This window comes from Periplaneta americana, chromosome 9 (assembly GCF_040183065.1).
Source record: "Periplaneta americana isolate PAMFEO1 chromosome 9, P.americana_PAMFEO1_priV1, whole genome shotgun sequence".
Taxonomy (NCBI): Eukaryota; Metazoa; Arthropoda; class Insecta; order Blattodea; family Blattidae; genus Periplaneta; species Periplaneta americana.
This window is the reverse complement of record NC_091125.1, coordinates 6,064,309-6,086,923: the sequence shown is the minus strand read 5'-3', so window position 1 is coordinate 6,086,923 and position 22,615 is coordinate 6,064,309. Positions and strand designations below refer to the sequence as shown.

The 22,615-nt window shown below is 37.0% G+C and overlaps 1 protein-coding gene across 9 annotated transcripts in view; it reads left to right on the top strand.

Moving 5' to 3' along the window:
* The window catches only part of LOC138705748 (zinc finger protein ZFP2-like), a 69,876-nt gene extending 50,032 nt beyond the window's left edge, over positions 1–19,844 (top strand). For 5 of the 9 annotated variants that reach the window (XM_069834344.1, XM_069834346.1, XM_069834343.1 and 2 more), the window contains one exon: positions 6,540–19,841. In XM_069834344.1, coding sequence (XP_069690445.1) covers positions 6,540–7,803 — 1,264 coding nt within the window. In that variant the 3' untranslated portion in view covers positions 7,804–19,841. Of the gene's footprint in view, positions 1–4,263; positions 4,480–6,539 lie in introns of all 9 variants that reach the window. The other 4 variants (XM_069834351.1, XM_069834350.1, XM_069834352.1 and 1 more) reach the window with 2 other exon arrangements.
* The last annotated feature ends 2,771 nt before the right edge of the window (positions 19,845–22,615 follow it).

Genomic DNA, 22,615 nt, shown 5'->3' with positions numbered 1-22,615 from the left:
ACCTTTACCATCGATAGAAAGTTCATCAAACGGGTTGGGCATATTTCACGCCACGTGCCAATTTCTGTTCATGGTTTCTACACCAGTGTGTCGACACTCCCGAATTTCCTCGCCGTGTTCGTTTCACGGATGAGACTCAATTCACCAGGGAGGCTGTTTTTAACTGTCATTTGGGATGAAGAGAATCCTAATGCCACACAGCCACGTAGATTTCAGGAATGGTTCGGCATCAATGTATGAATTGATATCATTGATGGTCATCTGATTGGACCGTACGTTCTTCCATACCGCCTAACGGGTCCCAGGTAATTCACCTTCCTGCAAGAGGTAGTGGCAGATTTATGTGAAGATTTGCCACTGGCACTACGTCAGCAAATGTGGTTCCAACATGATGGTGCACCCGCACATTTTTCACTTGCCGTCTGCGAATATCTCCGCCAAACATTCGGGATAAGGTGGATAGGTCGAGGTGGTCCAACTCCTTGGCCACCACTTTCGCCAGATTTAATTCCCCTCGACTTTTTCGTTTGGGCCACATGAAGAACCTTGTTTATGAGACTCCTGTAGAGTCGGAAGATCTCCTTGCACGAGTTCTGGTGGCAGCAGAAAGTATTCAGCACACACCAGGTCTCGTGGGGCGTGTGTATGAAAACATGCTTCGCAGGTATACTTTGTGCAACGAACATCGCCACTCTTGTAGTGCACACCGGCAAGAGCTCATTGTCTCTAGTGAAGTGGGAGATGTGATATCGATTCGATCTCAAACTTATTTTACATCGAAATGATACATTTCCGGACATGGGTTCCCAATCAAAACTTTATCTGTTTACTCCCCTCTACAACCCTAGAAGTTTGTAATAGGAATTATGAAATACTCTGTATAGAACATGTGTAAGTAATAGATTTATATTTCGTGCATTGTTGTGAACTACAAAACTGCCAACGTTCCAAACTTCCAATTCATTGGTAACGGTGAGTAATTTAATTCCTAAGTAGCGTTCAATTTGTTTGTGCAGTGAAACCACGTACATTCACAGTTCATGCGTGTTTTACAGTTTTCATAAGACAATTTTCATTTGGTTCATGACATAGTCATGTAGCAGGTTGTGCTTGTATAAGTGAATTATATTTTCTTTAATTGGGATCAATTTTAATTTGACAATGCATGGGAAAGAAAATTAAGTGGAGCCCAGGTTTTTAAAAAAGGAAAGCAGCGAGTTGAAAGAGAAAAAGAGAAACTTGTAAAAATACCCAACGTTATTTCATATTTTCATTCTGGTTCTCAGAAACAACAACATACATTTGAAGAGCCAACGTCCACAACTTCCGAAACTAATGTTTTGCCAATACAATCTAGTAAGGAAATTAATGAGGAGCAGGGTAATATGAAATCGAAATTGATTATTAAAGGAGAAAAATTCGCTCTGGCGCCGGTGATCGAACCTGGTCTGCAGTTCTACGCACCGGGTGCTCTAACCACTGCCGGATCAAATCAGTCTCCTTTGGTATTTACAGGTAATTCTGTAGGATCAAAAAAATCAATCTTTACGTAGATCATTCACTCTACAGTGCATATATACTGTGGAGTCGGTCTCAGTAGCGGAGTTGGTATAGCGCTGGCTTTCTATGCTCGAGGTTGTGGGTTCGATCTCAGCCCAGGTCGATGGCATTTAAGTGTGTTTAAATGCGACAGCCTCATGTCAGTAGATTTACTGGGATGTAGACAAAATTCCAGCACGTCGTTGGCGCTGATATAACCTCTGCATTTGCGAGAATCGTTAAATAAACCATAATTTTTCATACTGTGGAATCCGAGCCGACAAGTCACTCAAATGAGTGCACTCCTTGTATGATGACAGTTGACTTAATATATGTCGAACATGGAGTAAGCCAGTGAAGAAAAACACCAAAGGAGAAAGATTCGATCTGGTGCTGTGGATTGAACCTCAAGGTAACTCATTTGTTAGAGCGCCCGTGCCTAGAACTAGGGACTCAGGTTGGATCCTCGCCGCCAGAGCGAATTTTTCTCCATTAATAACCAATGGTAACCATAACATATAATTCTCTAGGACCAAAAAAATTAATCTTTACGTAAAATCGAAGTGTAAAAACGAAAAAGAACGAAATAAAAAATGCACATTCACAGACAATGGTTTCTAAATTAAATTCAGATCCTGATGAATGGATGATCAATGAAGCTACCAAAGATTAAGTTGCACTGTATGGTATGTGCAAATATGTTGAATTCGAACTTTGAAACATCAAAGACACATTACGCAAATCCAGTAAGATATTTTTCAAAATCTCTCTTCAGGCATAAATTGCCTTGTGATGAGGAGGTGTCGCGGGAGTGGCTAGCATATCCCGAAAGAAGGGGTAAAGTGTTTTGAGCTCCTTACAGGCTGCTTGATGAAAACAAGTGTCACTTTTCAAATTTCGGGTTTACTTATTGGAAGATTGCAAATGTGCATGTTTATCAGCACAAAAATTCATCATAACTTAGATCATCCCTAATGACATTTACAGTATATCTAGAGGGAAGACAATAGAAAGAGTGGACAGAAAACTGTTTTGAATATTTTCAGTCACATAAAGAATATTGGTGTAATATTCTTCAAAGAATTTTTGCTGTAATGGAATATCGCCCAGTTCGAGGACTTTCACTGCGTGGATGTGATTAAAAATTTGATTCAATTTGATTTGACTACTTCAAACAATTTTTGGAAATAATTGGAGAGTTTTATGTGTTTTTAGCTAAGCATATTCTACTGCATGGCAACAAGGGGAAAGTTTTCCAAATTTCAAAGTGAGAAAACAATAGTATACGAATAAGGCATAACGTAAGTTACACCACCTTGCAATCCGAATTTGGAAGCAATCGCACAAATTAGCACACTCATATCCAAATGCGACAAAGCTAAAGTTGATGATATTTTTGTGCAGGCATATTCTTCGATGTAACTGTAACATGAAAACATAATTTCATTAGCTTTGAAGGACCTGAAAACATTTATTTCGTACCTGTTTTTAAAACAGTAATTGTATCCAAAGTTACCCAAACTGGCAGGTGACTTTAGACAGTGATTTCTTAAGAAAAAAAAAACAACTAGGAGTTGGCAGAAATTATATTTTTCACATAAAATTTGTTGTATAGGTCAGAACCAGAATATTGAGACAATTGTAGTGCTTTCAACATAACTCATAAATCTATGGTGTCAGGGAAAAGTAGTGAATCAACTGATACCAATAATATGGTATTGAAATAGAAGCCTATGTCTTCTTCCTGTGTTTTCCAATAATTATTTCACATCTACATCACACTCCATAATATGGCTTTGTCCACTTACCATCAATTTATATTATAATTCTTGCCCTATAATACATTGAGGAAAATGTCAGATACATGTGAATTTCGATTTTTGCCTCCACAAGCACCAGAATAAAAACGTTTTTTCCTTATCTGGAAAAGATATTAACTCTTTGTGTAGACATGTGGCAATTTGATTACCTCTCCTTCCCCCTTCACCTTCATGCCATGTGTAGCATGTCACATCACTATTGCCACAATTTTGCACCGTCAGGTTGTAAGTCCAGAAAGATCTCTTATAAAATGGCTCGGGAAGAGTTTAGGTAAGGCGTCAGAGACGTTATTGTAAAAGTATAACATCTATAACTGCAATCAATTGATGTTCTCCATTGATACTGATATGAAACAAGTTACTCTGCCTGTCTTTTCTTTTCTTGTTACTTGAGTTTCAATTTCATGCATTTTAATTGGTTTAGAATTTACCATGGACGTACGAAATGTAACTCCTTATTACATAATCTTCAAGAGACCAGTATTCATCAAATATATTTTGCCTTCCATCTTTCTGAATTTTTCCCTACCCTTCATTCTGCAGGATATGAGTGTTTTAGGACCTCTTTGTCTCGTTACTTTATCATTTGCTGTAACATAAGATTGTCTTGTATTCCGATTCCTCTTCTCCTGTGGTAAGTTCTGAATTCATTTTTTGTCTAATAAAGCTCTCATTCTCCGATGCTGTCTGTCCATACATAGTACGTATCTTAAGTTTGTGTGTTATTCAGTCTTGCATAAAAATGATAACATTTCGTAAGTGATGTCTAATTCTTAAAGGATTAATTCTACCTTTGAATTGAACCTTTTAAAGCATTTTACAAGAATACAGCTCTGAACTTACATTTTATAACATTAGGTATTGTTACAGAAATTGCCATTATTTTCATCTCTATTATTTTCAGATAACATTGCCAAAATCTTCTTTTCTCTGAGACATAATGCTATTTCACAGAGACCATGTGCACAATCTAAGCTGACAAGATGCATTCAAGTGTCAACATAAGTACGAATGCAAAACTGAGCAAAAAAACTCTTGCTTCAAGCACGAGACTGTCAATATAGCTCCATTCGAGTCACATACACAGCACATACACGATCAAAGTTATCACACCTCCAACGTAAGAATAGTTAGAAACAACAATCATGTTTATTCAGAGTGGGATGTTACCTTTAAGTTTCCTTATTTTAAATTGCCTTGTGTACAATGAAAATCAAGTGAATTATATTAGCTAATTACTGTAGTCAAACATGGGAAAAGTAGTATATAAAGTTGTATAACTCAACTTAATATTCTTTGAATATCTGTTTAATAACGTATAAAGTAGTATAACTCAACTTATAGGCTACTGTTTTGCTCAGACACAGAAGATATAAAAGTACTTATACTGTTTGGTTCAATGATAATTACTCAGCGAAAAATCGCTGCACAGCTATACCACTTTGCCCAGACCTGAAGAGCGATATAATACATCCCTGGAAACACGTATCTCATTTTCTCAAATTTTTTACTTATACTACTTTTCCCTGGCACCATAGAAATTATTTATAAGAATGTATCTCAAATGGTAACATACGTTCTAGTGAAGTAGGTTTGTTTTGGTTTCAAGATTCATTACTTTAACCTTCTGTCAGTCGCTACATACGAATTGGTTACAATGTGTCATATTGATACATTTCGCTTTGGCCTAAAATAATGGCTATAGAATTTGTGATATATATTGAAATTTATTTTTAATACTATATACACTTGAATATGTTTATTTTCACTTGGGAGTAAATATATTTATTAATTTATACTTACTTACTTACTTACTGGCTTTTAAGGAACCCGGAGTTCATTGCCGCCCTCACATAAGCCCGCCATCGGTCCCTATCTTGAGCAAGATTAATCCAGTCCCTACCATCATATCCCACCTTCCTCAAATCCATTTTAATATTATCTTCCCATCTACGTCTCGGCCTTCCCAAAGGTCTTTTCCCCTCTGGCCTCCCAACTAACACTCTATATGCATTTCAGGATTCGCCCATACGTGCTACATGCCCAGCTCATCATATGCCATAATATTAATTTATATATTATTATAATTTATTTCACATCTGAAAAGTTCACGTCAAAATACATGAACATGAGTAATAGCATCAGTCGCAATGTATCAATATGATTCATGGAATCTGAGAAAGTATGTTATATACATATTTTAGTTTATTTTCAAAATATCAAGTATAACTGTAAATAGATTGCATAATAAGATATTCACCACATAACTTTCATTACTGGTACCAGTTTTATTGTGAAACTTGAGACAGATATTCAGAAATAATAAAAATAAAACAAATTACTAAATAAAGAATAAACACAAAAGTAAAGTATCCTACCCAGAGAAACATGAATTATGTCCAGTTTTATGCTGTCCATTACATTATCAGTCATCACTCAAGCAATCTTCTCTTTTTTTTTTTTTTTCCAAGTCGAGAATAACATTCTATACAGACTGCAGATGTATGATCGCCACAGATACATCGTTTACAATTCTTGCAAATAGTGTTGGTTATCCTTGTGACACAGGATGTTGAGATCCCGTTTTGCAGCTGGAGTGGAATTTTTTTCTCTCATAGCTGAAATTCCACTTAATCTGCAAAACGGCGTCTCTGCATCCTATGTCACATGTCTCGGAAGACAAGGCTAACTAAAACCATTTCCAAGAATTGTAAACGATGTATCTGTGGCTATCATACAGCTTCCTCAGCAAGTTATTGTTCACATCAGGGTCTTCATCAATTGCACTCACCTCAGAATCAGAATTACCCATCCTTTCTTCTCCTGGCTCATCCGCATCTGTGTCATCTTCATCTTGAAAATCTTCTTTTAGTGCGAGATTTTCTTGTCTACATTTTATCATATATTGAATTTAGGACAACTTTTAAATCCCCTGGATCTTCTAAATTATACACTTGGTTCTGATTCAGTTACACTGTATGTCGCAATGTATCAATCTGATACAAGACGCTTGAAGTCTCACGTAGTCAAACAGCTAAGTATGAAGATAGGAAGCTATTGTAACGGGAAAGCCACAAGAATGGAAATTTAAAAATTAGCGGTAGAAAAACGTACGCTTGCATCAACCTGATACGCATGAGACTGACGGAAGGTTGTACATTTGTTGCGATTATTTTTCAGGATTACAGCTACCAATGAGAGGTCTGTATCATCAGAAACCGACAAAATTGTACATGAAGAGGACGAGACTGTGTGTGAGATTCCCAAGAATTCAAGTTCCTCAGGAAAATATGTCCGGATTCATGAAGATAAGAAGGAATGGCAATTCGAAATTTCTAAAAAACGTTCGGCAAAATTGACGGATTTATGCAAGTACGTGGACAAGAAACCTTACAAATGCGATGTTTGTGGTAAGTGTTTCTCGCACTGGGATAGTGTGAAGAGGCATAAACGGCTGCATACAGGCGAGAAACCTTTCAAATGCGATATTTGTAATAGGAGCTTCGCGCAGTCAAGTAGTTTAAAAAGTCATGAGCGCTTGCACAAAGGCGAGAAACCTTTCAAATGCGAAGTGTGTTGTAAGTCTTTCTCAGAAGCCTCGAATCTAAGAAGCCATGAACGTCTGCACACAGGCGAGAAACCTTTCAGATGTGATATTTGTGGCAAGTCTTTTTCAGGGACTTCTAATCTAAGAAGCCATGAACGCCTGCACACTGGCGAGAAACCTTTCAGATGTGATGTTTGTGGTATGTTTTTCTCTCTTTCACGTAGCCTAAAATGTCATAAACACCAGCACACAGGCGAGAAGCCTTTCAAATGCAATCTTTGTGGTAAGTGTTTTTCGGAGACTAGTAATTTAAGAACGCATGAACGTCTACACACAGGCGAGAAACCTTTCAAATGTCATATTTGTGGTAATTGTTTCTCGAAGTTGAATACTTTAAAAAGGCATGAACTTGTGCACACTGGCGAGAAACCCTTCAAATGTGATGTTTGTGGTAAGTGTTTTTCAGAGTCAAGTAATCTAAGAAGGCATAAACGTCTGCACACAAGCGAGAAACCTTTCAAATGTGATGTTTGTGGTATGTGTTATTCACTGTCCGGTAGTCTGAAAAACCATGAACGCCTGCACACAGGCGAGAAACCTTGCAAATGCCATGTTTGTGGTAAGTGTTTCTCTGATTCGAGTTACCTAAAAAGACATGTACGCGTGCACACTGGCGCGAAACCTTTTAAATGCTGTGTTTGTGGTAAGTGTTTCTCGGAATCGAGTTCACTAAATAGACATGAACGCATTCACACGAGCGAGAAACCTTTCAAATGTGATGTTTGTGATAAGTGTTTCTCGGATTCGAGTAACCTAAAAAGACACGAAAGCGTGCACACAGGCGAGAAACCTTTAATATACGGTGATTCTAGTGTTTCTCTGAGTCCAGTAGCCTAAGAAGATGAACGCCTTCACACAGGAGAAAAAACTTTTCAATGCGATTTTTGTGGTAAACTTTTCTTGCCGAAGAGGAGTCTAAAAATCCATGAACGCCTGCACACTGGCGAGAAGTTTTCTTAATGTAATTGCTGTCAAAAGTGATTCTGATAGTTGTACCTTAATTAATTTAGTGCCGTAAGGCAAAACAGTGCACAGTGGTTCCGATGACCTCAAAACCCTGCCAAAAATATTTGAAGGTAACTGACATGCACTGTTTAAATTTTTTATACTACATTGACTTAAGTAAGTCACAAAAAACAAAAATACTTCATTGTATTACCCATTAGATCAATGGTTCTCAACCAGTGGTTCGTGATCCTCTTTTTAAAATTAGTTTTCATTAATTATATATAGCATTGAATTAAAAATGATAAATATTGACATTTTCATTTTATAATATTACATATTACATCAAGCATAATAAGAAATTAGTACAGGATGGTGTTTTAAACTCAAATGGAAATATTTTCTGTTTAAAAAAAATTGAGAAATACTGTTTTTCAACATCTTTGATTATGAGATCTTACCTGAGGAAGTTATTCACTATCATCACTTCCATGCAGAGTATATCCGAACTGAGGATGAGTTTCTGAGCAGAGGAGGTCAGTTACTTCTCTGGAAAGATTCTTCCTTCTTGGTTTCATGTGAAGCTGCCTTCTAAGAGAGGAAATGACTGGGTCTGATGTCTCTAGAAGTCTGTGCATGACGTCGACGTTTGTAGCTTCTCTTGAAATTTTGCGGGAATGAGATTCTCTGTATTCTTTGAAGTGCTTATTTCTGGCTTCCTGAGCTTCTACGGATATCTGTTCAATAGGGAGTATTGCCAAAGAAATTATTGTGGAACCATGTATTAATACTTTATGGAGAGAAGCGGGAATATAATACCAGAGGTAAAGAGATACAAAGTGTTCGGCAGTTCTTGCATAATATTCAAATGCTTGAGTGTTGATTGTAAAACCACAGAATATTGTTTTTAACACTATTACAAATCGATGAATTATTTCTCTGTCTAACCCTGTAATTTCTGAAGATCTCTCTTCCCTGTTGAGGAATGTTCTGGCCGTATTGCCATCATTTGATGTTCCGCTGCCCGCCGGTTTTGGATGGTCGACACGAAGTCCCAATTCCCTCCAAAATTTTTGCTGAATATCCAGCTTCCGTGTCTCAACTGCTTTATTTTTATTTCCTCTGACTTGCCATTGTTTAACTTCCAGTCTATAAGATATGTGAAGCAAGCATTCGAAAAAACGAATGCAAGCGTGCAGTGACGAAAGACCAAACTAAAATGTTGATGCATCTTTAGGTTTCGCAGCCAAAGCGTCCAGTTGGCTCATTATTTTCGGGGTAGCTCCACAAACGTAACAGTTCTATGGAGAAGTTGAGGTCATAGCATTACACACTTTGCCTCTACCATAGTTAAGATTAATTGATGAGTTAACTTGTGCCTGTTTTCCCTTGATGTTGCATGACGTTTTTCTCAGATCTTTTATTTGAGTATCCATATTGGAAGCTTCTTCCTTTACAAGATCTTTTGTTTCTTTCTTAAATTTAAATATTATTTGGCGACAAAATAAAGTTGAAGAAGGTTTAGGATTCTGCCGCAACATTACTTTTTCAGATTTTTCATCAATAAAGTAAAGCTGTAGTGGTACCAAGGACGTGAAGAATATTTCTGAGTCGGAAAAGTCCTCTTGTTCTGTTCTCTGTTTATACTGTGACTGTTCGCTGCTTCCATCGAATCCCCACTTAGACAATAATATTAAAGATTTTAGGTGTTTTTCTTCTGTCATGGATAATACTGGTTCTTGTACTTGCATCAATCTCACTGCTTTATGATCTAATAAATCCTGCACAGTCTTGTGTTATAAGAACATTTTCTGGGTAGCATCGGTTTTCAGCAGTTAAAATGTTGTGACATGATAGGTAGATGTCGGCATTAACCCTCTGATGCATAACATGGGTCTATTTGACCCGACCCTTTTTTTATGCCGTAGTAACTCCGACCATAATGAGACAATACGTCTGAAACTTCTCGACATCTCAGAAAATATATTTCTTTGCACCCTCCTAAACTGGTCTGGAATTTGTTTCTTATTTAACCGATATTTAATCATTTGTCGAATACTACTCGGATTATTCATAGCCTGGGTCATTTTACCCAGAAGTTTATTTTTCCACTATTAACGATATCGTATTAAGTTTTGAATTAGATGTTGGCAGCATTGGTTTTGCACATTTCTCATCCATGTTCAACAATTACATCAGTTAACAGCTGCTGCTGGAGTAGATAGCATCGATTATTTGGAGCATATGTCTGCACACTGAATTTTGTATCTTTTGAAACATTATTAGAAGCTGCACTCAAAATATTACAAAGGTATTCACTCTTTTCCTATCTTGATATGTGTGAGCATCAAATTTTCTAATATACATTATATTACAACATTATTTTATAGTGCGTAGTTTTGCTATTTTTATGTAATGTATAAATCAACAAAAAATAGTTACTTTCCATTCAACCATACATTTACTGTGAAACTAGCCATTGCTTTCATATCCATATTTATTCCTATTCAGATTTCTTACGGAAATGGCAAACGTCTATTTAGAAGAAACTGAAATTTCCGAACTGGTCAACCAACCAGGATCCAGTAGTGAAGATGAAGCTGATGCAACATATCTTCCACATGAACCCGATGAATCAAGTTATAATTCATCAAGTTCATCACATGGAGCAGTAAGTGACCATTCTGACGCTTGTAACTTTGTTGAACAGCAGGGTCAAGATTTCATAGGCGGTCATACTTCAAAATCTGGATTGTTATGGTCTGCAGATGCACCACAAGTTTCTCAAACACCTAGTAGAAATGTTATTAGTTTCAAGGATGGTCCAGCAATAATGCAATTGCAACAACTATAAAAAGTTAATGTTTTCTCTTTTTATCTCCTGAAATGATCTCTGAAATTTGATCTGTACTAATAGAGAAGGTCGTAGGTATGCTGTTGGGCGGAAACAGGAATGGAATGATATCTCTCAAACAGAACTGGAAGCTTTCTTCGGAATTCTAATTCTTGCTGGTGTGGAAAAAAATGGCGATGTTTCAGCTCGGGAGTTATTTTGCTCGCCTGAACATAATCCACATTACAGGGCTTGCATGGCTGTCAATAGATTTGAAACAAGAAATTCTTACGATTTGATGACAAACATACCAGAGATATGAGAATAAAGACCGATCAGCTAGCTGCACTTCGATATATCGGGAACATCTTTCTGAATAACTGCAGGTCTATGTATATTCCGAGTGAAAATGATACTATAGATGAGCAGCTTGTGCCATTCAAAGGGAGATGTCAATTTGTGCAGTATATGCCGAGAAAACCTTCCAAATATGGGCTAAAAATATTTTGGCTCTGTGACACTAAGAATTCCTATGCATTTGATGGCATAATTTGTACGGGTAGGAAACCTTGGGAACCAGTTGAGAAAAGTCTTGGTAAGAACACTGTACTGCAATTAGTCAGGGAGATACAAAATTTCGGAAGAAATGTTACATGTGATAACTTCTTTACGTCTGTGCCCTTTGGCCAAGAACTCCTGAATATGAAACTAACAATTGTTGGAACTATGAAACAAAACAAGACAGAAATTCCACAAATCATGAAAACCAACACATCACGACAACTTCATTCTTCTGAATTTGGATTCAACGGTGAAATGACTTTAGTGAGTTACGTTCCTAAACGAAACAAAAATGTCATATTGATGAGTACTACACACAATGACAAAACAGTAATCCCGGACGTGAAAAACAAACCTGAAATAATAATATACTACAATAAAACAAAAGGAGCAGTAGATACGTTAGATCAAATGACAAGAAATTATTCTTGCAAAAGAAAAACGAAGAGGTGGCCCTTCGTTCTGTTTTCCAACTTACTGGATGTAGAATGCTTTTCTTGTGTATGAATTGCTACATCCTGAATTTTGTCCTACAGTCTCATCAAAGAGAAGAGTGTTTCTGAAAACACTTGCAAAGGAACTCATGATGCCTCGCATTCTGGAAAGAAGCGCAAGTAAGAACATACAGAAAACAATAAAAGAAGCTACCGTATGGTTGTATGTGGAGTCCCATGTCCAGAAGGAGATGTAGAACAACAGAGAGGTACTTTGAAGAGAAAAAGGTGTTCCATGTGTCCTACAAGAAAGGATCGTAAATGTAACAATGTGTGTGTTACCTGCAAGAGGTTTGTGTGTGGGGTTAACATCAGTGTTATGATGTGTGTTGACGGTAAGAAATGAATTGTTACCTATTTTTCTGTAATTTCGAATCTATACTGCAAAGGAATTGACTTAAATATATTTTAATTGTTGTGAATGTTGATTTGTAATTATGAAAATTTGTTTTCTATGAGGAATCAAATTCAGAATCAATTAAATCTGAAGTTTATTTAAAAAAAAATCATTAAAGACGCATTTTCATATTATTTTCAAGTACGGGTCAAATTGATCCCGGTTATGCATTAACGTAGGGAAAAATGGCCATGCATCAGAGGGTTAAGCTGTTTTGTTCCGTGTCTGTGCAAAAGACAAGAATATTTGCTATTACCGGATTCTAGAAAGAGAGCTAAAACATTATCATTGTTATGTCTCTCAACGGAATTTGTGCTAGTTGATGCTGATGCCCAGGCTTTTCGTATTTTTGATGATCTTGTTGGTGTTTTTTTTGCATTTCAGCTAGTAATTTTGCCGAATCAGTGTCCCTACTTTCCCTGTATTCCATTTCCACTGCAAAAGTTAATGATTCCACACGTTCGGAACTTTTTAGTTTATCTTGGAATGTAGGCTTTCTTAGTTTATGTTTTCCTTCGTTTTGTCCTCACACTACTCTCTTCAAAATCCGTGTGTGGTCTTCCCCTCCTTGAAGATGAACGAATATTGACATCAATGTCAGAAATGAACTCACTGCTAAGCCACTTTTTGTTATCTTTAAGGAATCTATCTCCTTTTCTACCAGCTCTGTCCAGTCGTCGAAACAACTATCTACAAAATCGGGAAATATCCCTTTTTTAGTATTGTCAATTTATCTTCAGAGCTTTCAATTCCCGCTTCTGCTATGACATGGTTCAATAAAAGTGTCTGTTGTTCCTTTCTGGCACCGGAGCTTTGTTGCAATATCGCATATAATGTTTCTCTTTTCCGTTTATACGCCATCTTGCAACCTACCGGTATCATTAAACAAAGAAATCCTAAATAAGATGGCTTTTAAACAGTACAGTACTAATTTGTAGTGATATTTCATAACCGTAGATTGAAATAATAATCATTATTTATGATATAAAACCACAGTTCAGATTTTTCGTTTAGTATAAACTTGTAATAGCAATTATCGGTAATTTTACGTTCTAACCTATTCCCTCAGTAGCAAACGTTTCTTGATATATCATCAAAAGGCGCAAGAAGGCGCAATTTTTTCTTTTAAAATCTAAAATTAGAAATGTCAGACAATATCTTCCGACATAAATCAGAATCTGGGAGCTTCGGGAAAATTTTGTAGGTCTGCGTAAATATTTTTTTTTTAATTTCCGATGGTAGATATTTACTACGGTATTAAATGCTTTAAAATACAACGACTAATAAATGATATGCTTAAAAACTCACTGTGTCAGAACACTATAGACATGAACAAAGTCAGAAAATATATTACTAACCATATAAGAAAAGATAACACCATAGACACAACGCTGTATGCCTCATTGGTTGTGGAGTTACTCCCCAAAATTTATTTTTAGGCAAGTATGATTTTGGAATTTTTGTTAATATCACTGATTGTTGCCATAAAGCACAGGAGGAATGTATAGAAGCAGGCTTTTAAGGTCATCAAATGTTCCTTTGTTAATGTGCAGTAAGGTGTCATACTTCTGAGGTCGGGATGCAAGTGACAGTCTAAACTACCATCCTCGTTTTCTGAAGGGAACATCTTGCCATCTGTCAAAATCAGTGTATGAGTTCTTGAATTTCAGATTTAATGGATCGGAATGAGTTATTTGTAAACAGCAGGCTTCCCTGAAATTAACGTTTGTTCCATCAATGGCAATATTTCTTTTTTTCACACTATTCGCAAGAGATGACACTGTTAAGAAATCTTGAGTCTTCATGGCATAAGACTGGAACTTCCTCTGTTTTGAAGCCTTCTCTATTATTGAAATCCAGTGGTCAGTACCAAAAATAAACTACTGCTTAGCCTGTTCTCTCTCTATTAATACTTTATCGGAATCTCAAGGAATGCGTGTACGACTTGGTGGTGATATAATATGTGTAACTGGTGCCATGAAAAGAGTAATCATAGTGACATTCTTGTTGTGATCAGGAAAGTTATCTGTGTACAGATACAAATGTTTTCCTCGATTTTCAAGTGTTTGCACAAATTTCAGTACACGGGATGCAATTTTATTAGCCGCTTTCTTGGCCATATTTTCCGGCCACACAAACACACGACCTCTTCGAGATGCAAAATCATGGATTGTTAGGTTGTATGTCCACAGTTTCCACTTGTAGAAAACAATGTTTGTGGATAGCTTGGGTGTGGGCAAAGCTTACTGCAGATCCAATACAATTACTTGATATTGTGTTCGATTTATAATTTTTTTTTGTAGTCAGCCATAGACTTGGCTACATTATCTGCTCTGGCTAGATGTAGATTCAGTTCAGTTTGCAGAGTGTGTTTTGTGTTTTCACCTCAGGAGATGCAATCTTTGTTCTCTTGTAATACACGTGTGTAGGGATGATAGTTTAAAGCCAATATTGATGGATGAGCAGAATATAAGCATGCATTGAAACTGGTTCTTCATTATTCTCCAAACATTTGTTAACATATAAATCATACAACAGTTGTATTGAAAACTCACTTCCTAAATATTTTCTTCCATCCTTCTTATGTCACCTTGTGTAATGGGTTTCATATCCTGGAATGGACTCCATACTCTTATGTCACCTTATGTAATGGGTTTCATATCCTGGAATGGGCTCCATACCCACTTTAACAAATGCAATGCTTTCATCACTAATTTTGTTCGGCCTGTTTTCATTTTCCCCTCTGTTATTTTTCGGAGGAGTGCGCATCTTCTTTTGTAAATTTTCCACTCTCCCTCCATGCTTATGTAGACCAAAAATAGATAGGTCCATTTTCACTTATCGGGCCATGTGACCAAGGAAACCTTTACGTACTGGGCGCCTACCAATCCTAATCAGATTCACGAAAGACCACTTCACCGCGCAAAAGTTACTATGTGGTGTGAAGTGTCTGTGCAGGGTATTCTATTGTTCGCGCAACTTTTCTGGGCACCTGGGTTCCCTAGTGCTCTCTCGCTACCCCACAGCTATCTGCTGGCTCCTGACCATCGCTGCAGCAGTTGTATGTACAGTTACAAAAACATCATTCGGTATTTAATTTCAATGCATTCCATTGGATATGGTAGGTGAAAGTATATGGTTTCACAAAATAACAAACATAAATAAATTACATTTTTCTTCTATGTGCTATACAGTATGATCACAACTCCAATTATTACAATATTCGTATCTGGCCGTCAGCTACTGATGGTAAGCGATGCATGAAGTCTTTAACTAGAAGCACAGGTCTGTGTTTTTGGGTTTCCAAAAAGTTCACTTTCACATAGTCATCAATATTCTTCTTCTTCCTCCTCCTCTTCCCTTCGTCATTTTCATCATCATAGTCATCACTGCTGGTGTCGTCTAGACGTATTATAAAATCCATAAATTATTAGGGAAAACACTTGAAGCAAGTAATGAGATACGTTTCAAGTAAATCCCGAAAAGACAAAGTATATGATTACGTTTCGTGACTAGAACATAGTTCAGCAACAGTAACAAATGTAAATGACACTCGGAGGAAATGAAAAGCAGAATAAATAGGAGAAATGCCTACTATTATTAGGTTGAGAAGCTTTTGTCATCCAGTCAGCTCTCAAAAAACCTGAAAGTCAGAATATATAAAACAGTATGGGTTCTGTATGGTTGTGAAACTTGGACTCTCACTTTGAGAGAGAAACAGAGGTTAAGGGTGTTTGAGGGGATGAAGTTACTGGAGAGTAGAGAAAGTTACACAACGCAGAACTGCACGCATTGTATTCTTCACCTGACATAATTAGAAACATTAAATCCAGACGTTTGAGATGGGCAGGGCATGTAGCACGTATGGGCGAATCCAGAAATGCATATAGAGTATTAGTTGGGATGCTGGAGGGAAAAGACATTTGGGGAAGCCGAGACATTGATGGGAGGGTAATATTAAAATGGATTTGAAGAAGGTGGGGATATGATTCTAGAGGTTGGATTAACCTTGCTCAGGATAGGGACCGATGGCGGGCTTATGTGAGGGCGGCAATGAACCTCCGGGTTTCTTAAAAGTCGTAAGTAAGTAAGTAAGACATTCCTCTTTTGCTTCTTGATCGCAACAAACAACCACTGACATTATCTCTCTCTCCTTACTGTGTACGCTATATTAAAATTAAATTATGATTTATTTAACGACGCTCGCAACTGCAGAGGTTCTATCAGCGTCGCCGCTGTGCCGGAATTTTGTCCCGCAGGAGTCCTTTTACATGCCAGTAAATCTACGACATGAGCTTGTCGCATTGACACACACTTAAATGCCATCGACCTCAGCCGGAATCGAACCGGCAATCTCGAGTATAGAAGGGGCGTATAATCTTGTTGCATCTCGTATTATTACTGGCCATTGCATAAATATGTCTTCACAGAACGCAAAATTACTGTAAGTACAGATCACACTAGCAAGCAAATGTACTTTACCCACCTCGTAGACCATCCTTCCCTCTCCTGCCCCGCTGCCGCTAGAAGCTACCCCGCTACACCCCGCATCCCGCTCGTTTAGCTGCCCAGAAAAGTTGCGCGAACAGTAGGTCCGTATTTTTTTTAGAATGACGCAGGTGACAGTGTCACTGTAACATCAAATCGATACGTTATGTTGCAACAGTTCATAATGCAGGAAATGCGCTGTAAAATACCCATATGCAGTCGTTGTGGTTCCCATAGGACGGTGCCACCACTCACACAGCCAGAACGTCCATGACAGCTTTACGTAGAATGTTTCCGGGGCATCTTATTTCCCGCTTTGGTGATGTCAACTGGCCAGCAAGGCTTATACTGTAAGATCTTTTTGGGAATGCGGGAATCTGGCATCCATGACACATGATCATAGTAATATTCTTGATATTCTTTTATTTTACTATTTCAATTAAATATGTTTAATTCTTCTCTTATTGCCTCATTATATTGTTTGTCTGACCTTCTATATCCAGCATCCACCCTCAAGAATCTCATTTCTCATACTTCTATTGTATGTTTTCTTCTTTTTGTAAGAGTGCAGCATTCCGAGCTATAAAGAAGAGTTTGAACCGCTAAGAGTTTATAAAATTTTAAAGTCGCATCTTTTCGTGTTTTGTTTAAAAGTGTCCTTCTAATTGTTCCGCAGATTTGATTAAAACTCTGTAATTTCGTTTGTTGGTCTAGTTCTCTTGTGTTGCCAATTTCACACCCTAAACATTTGAAATTTGTAACTAGTTCTGTTATACTATTATTGATTAAAACTTTACATCGTAGTTGAGTTTTACTTTGGAAACCTAAAATTTTTGTTTTTGTTGGAGATATAGTTAGTGTTAGATTATAACTTGTTTGTAGTTCACATACTAATTTCTGGAGACTGTCTTCTGATGTAGCTAATACTATTTGATCGTCTGCGAATAAGAGAGTTACTAATCAGTTTTATGAACTGTCCTAATAGAATCTAGCCGTTCAATAATGACTTGGTCAGTGTGTAAATTAAACAATATAGATGGTTATAGGTACCCTTGTCGTACCTCTAAGTTAATTAAGATATTTTCCTTACTTCTTTTTTCACCGCTTTCTATTAGTATTTTACTTTCTGTGTAAAGGCTCTGAATGGCTCTAACGAGATGTAGTGGAAATCCTTTGTCCGTTAGTATATCTTATAATAAGAGTCTTCGTACATTATCAAAAGCTTTTACATAGTCTATAAAAGCAATGTGCAGAGTATGACTATGTTTTCTCCATTTTTCCATCATCTGCAAATATACATCATGTTGTTGTTCTAATAATATAGTTTCAGATATTGTATTTATTCTTTTTGTTAAAATTTTTGCATACATTTTGTAAGAGGAAATCAAGAGGCTTATTCCTCTGTAATTCCAACAATTTCTCCTATCTCTTTTCTATATATTTGTATTATTATGCCTTCCTTCCATTTATCCGGTATAAATCCGTTTTTCCAGCACATATTTAGCAGGTCTAACGTTTCTAAAACAGTTTCATGTGCATATTTTAATAACTCCTGGCTTTATCTATGCCTGGAGACTTCTTGTTTTCAGTTGCTTTTAGGGCTTCTTTCAGTTCCTCAAAAGAAATGGCATCTATATGTGGATCATTTTCTGCTAGTATCATATGAAGTTCATTTATATCTGTCCATAATATTGAGTGTAGAGTTGTTCCCATTCAGCCAGTGTTATTGGATTCAATTGGAATGTATCTCTTCAGTTTGATTTAAATATTTCATAGTTTTGTACGCCCTATGTTGAGGTCCTTTGTACATTGCATTCTAATCTGCTATGTATTTTTCCCAGTGTTGTTTATTTTCTTACTTTTTTTTGACTAGCGCACAATTTAATTTATAGTTTGTTCTATCTTCTGTCGAGTTGGTTTGTAAAAACTAATGGTATGCTTCTTTATTGTGATGTACTTTCTCTTTTATGTCGTTCCACAATTTAAGTCCTTTCTTCTGTCTTCTTCGTTTTCTTTTATCTAAAACTTCTGACGCTGTTTTATGTAAAACAGTTTCCAACTTGTCCCAATTTTGATTTATATTATGCATCTGAAGTCTGACTAGTTATTATGTAGTTAGTTGGTGATGTATGGAATGGACGGGGGAAAGGAATTGGCCACCCTACCCCATTATCTCTTGGCCTACTTGCCTCATAAGTGGTGCCTTCTTGGTATCACTTGTGAGGTTCAGACCTGTCTTCGGACAGTTGACTGAACAACAATTGCCATTAAATTCAATGTCTTCTGTATAAGGCCTACTGTTTCATTTGTTTTCTATACAAATCCTGAATACTTTCTTTTTGGAGCAGATTGACTTTATATATTACTGTACACTTGTTCTTATTTTTTATTCTCATTTTCCACCACCTTTTGAACAAAAAAAAAAATTGAAATGTAATAATGATCTATCCAACGTTATTTCCTCTGTATACTCGCGTGTTCTGTATCGAAGATATGAGTTTTCTATTAATAATCACATAGTCTATTATACTTTAGTATTCTCTTAGACACCAAGTATATTTATGTATATTTCAATGATTAAAGAATTAATTTATTATTCTCAGTTCATTGTAGTCACTAAAATCTTTCAGCACTTTTCCATTGTTTTCAACTGGTTCTCCATCTGGCCCCATTATGTCTTGTATGTATGTATGTATTTATTAACATTACAATTGGGTATACACCCAGTGGTAGTGATATATAATTTACAATAATTACAATTACATGAAATAAAATAAAATAAACCTAAATGAAATGAAATAAAATAAAATAAACCTGAATGAAATGAAATAAAATAAACGTAAATGTATAAATAGTAGATGCAATAAACCTAGGACTATAATTAAAAACTATTCTATAATAACGCCTACGATAAGCAAAATAAATCTAACTTATAAGTACTTCTATTTCACTCAACTATTACCAATTTAAATAATTATATATCACCTTAATTAATTACATACCAACTTAATTACATATCATCTTAATTAATTACATATCACCTTAATTTATTTACATATCAACTAAATTGCATATCATCTTAATTAATTACATATCATCTTAATTAATTACATATCAACTTAATTATATATCACTTCAATTAAGTACATGACACAACTTAAATAATTACACTGCACCTCCAATTACATTTTCAGTCTAATCTTCTTAACCTTTCCTTAAATGTATTGATTTTAAGAGGACCACCCTGAAAGATTGCCGCAGGTAAGCTGTTCCAGTCTACTATTGTGCGGTTAACAAAAGAAAAATTTGCCACGTCCCTTCTTTGTTTTCTACATTTAAACTTCCTAATATGATCAGCCCTTCCTAAGTATGATGATGTTGCTAATCTAGCATTGATATCGGTCCATGCTTTGTTTCCCATTTGTGCCTTAAACAATGCGGTGAGTCTGGTTTTTCGTCGCCTTGATTTGAGAAGTTCCCACCCTAAGTCTTTTACTATCTCCTCACCATGTCCCTTCCCCATTTTGACCTATTTTTCTGCCTTGCGTTGGACCTTTTCTATTGAATCGATTTGGTTTTGTCTGTACGGATCCAAACCTACTGCTCCATATTCTATAATTGGGCGAACAAGGCTTTTGTACGCTAATTCTTTTGACTTTCGGTTAGATTTCTTCAGAATACGCATAGAGAAATGTAGTGCTTTCCAGGCTTTTCTTGTGGTATTAGTGACTTGTTCCTCCCAACCCAGTTTGTTACTTAAATATAGACCTAGGTATTTACAAGTGTTCACTTGTGGAACCGATGTACCATTCAGCTGATATCCGAGATATGCGTTCTACAGAAGGAAATTGACTTACTTTTACTGACATTGATTTTCATTTTATTTTCTGTCGTCAGGTTTCAATAACGTTAAGATCGTTTTGTAAGGCAGCGATATCGGATTCTTCATTAATTTGTCTATACAGAGTGTTTCAAAAATACGGGGCATAATTTCAGGTATGTATTTCCCACATGTAGACAATCAAAATTGTTCATTACAACATGTGTCCGGAAATGCTTCATTTCCGAGTTATAGCCTTCACAACATTGAAATTCACCGGAACGATTTTCTTTCCGCAGGTCGTTGTCATTACAGAAGATGATCAAAATGTCCACCTCCTGCTTCAATACAGACCTCACATCGATGTCTCATTGACCTGAGAACACGATCCCAAACACCAGGAGTATTGCGTATGTCCTCAGAACATGCCACAATTCGATTCCGAAGGAATTCCAAATCAGGCACCGGAGACGAATAAACCAATGATTTTAAATGGCCCCACAAGTAGAAATCGAGGGGGTTCACATCAGGTGAGCGTGGAGGCCAAGCAATTGGGCCACCTCTACCTATCCATCGATCAGGAAACCTTCGATCCAAGTACCGGCGAGCCGTACGACTGAAGTGTGCAGGAGCGCCATCATGCAAGAAGTGAATGTGTTGACGATTGATCAGTGGAGTGTCTTCTAAAACATGAGGTATTGTGTTTTCCAGGAAGTTTGTGTACGCCTGCCCCGTCAGTCTGTTTACAAGTACATGGGGTCCAACTAATCGATCACCAGTGATACCGGCCCACATGTTGGTGATGAAATGGAACAGTTGCACGTGGGTTTTCATACGCCCATATATGCTGATTGTGGAAATTTGTTATGCCATCTCGTGTGAACTGTGCTTCATCTGTAAATAATACTAAAGCAGGAAAGTTCGGATTTACACCACACTGCTGCAAGAACCACTGACAGAACCTAACTCGTGCAGGGTAATCTGCTGGTGACAGGTCTTGTACACGTTGCAAATGATAAGGATACAGTTGATACTCTTTCAACAGTCTCCAGACAGTCGTATGAGGAACATTGACTTGCAACGCTACCCTTCGTGTGCTGATAGAAGGAGTTATGTTCACAGCCTCCAGAATCTCCTCCTATACTTCTGGAGTTGTAGATCTTGGTCGTCCCCTTCCGAAACCAGGAGAGTTAAATTTTCCATACTCGCACAGACGGGAATGGAGACGTACAAATGTCTTCCGATCCGGACATTGTAGCTGTGGGTACCTCTCCTGGTACAAACGACGAGCCAGTTCAGCATTGCCGTCCGACTTACCGTACATGAAGTGTATCTCTGCCAGCTCTTGATTTGAATACATGTCGCACAGTCTAACGCCTACACAACACTGAATGTAACCTTCGCCTCGGAATGAACTGTCAGAGTGCCCTCTTAATGTCTCCTTTGACGGCAACGGCCTGCGGAAAGAAAAACGTTCCGGTGAATTTCAATCTGAAGGCCATAACTCGGAAATAAAGCATTTCCGGACACATGTTGTAATGAACTATTTTGATTGTCTACATGTGGGAAAAACATACCTGAAATTATGCCCCGTATTTTTGAAACACCCTGTATATTATACAGTCGTCCGCGAATAACCTTATCTGAGACGTAGTATGTCTATTTATATCATATATATATATAAGAAACAATAGAGGTGCAAGGACCGCCCCTTGAGGCACGCCTGATGTTACATTTCCTAGTTCCGATATTTCTTTTCCTAGTCTGACCTTTTGGGTTCTGTTCTCTAAGAATTTATTTACCCATCTTACTACTCGATTATCTATTGGAAGCCTGCTTAGTTTCTCTAAAAGTTTTTCGTGAGGCACTACGTCGAAAGCATTAGCGAAATCGATCACAATCCCGTCTATTCTTCCCCCTCTATCAACTTCATCGGATAAATCTTGTATTAAGGATGTAATTTGACTTTCGCAAGAGTATCCTGGTCTGAAGCCGTGTTGATTTTTGTTCAGCCATTCGTTATTTTCTAATTGATGCGAATATATTGTGTTATTAGATGTTCCATTATTTTGCAGATATCTGATGTGAGACTGACAGGTCTGTAATTGTTC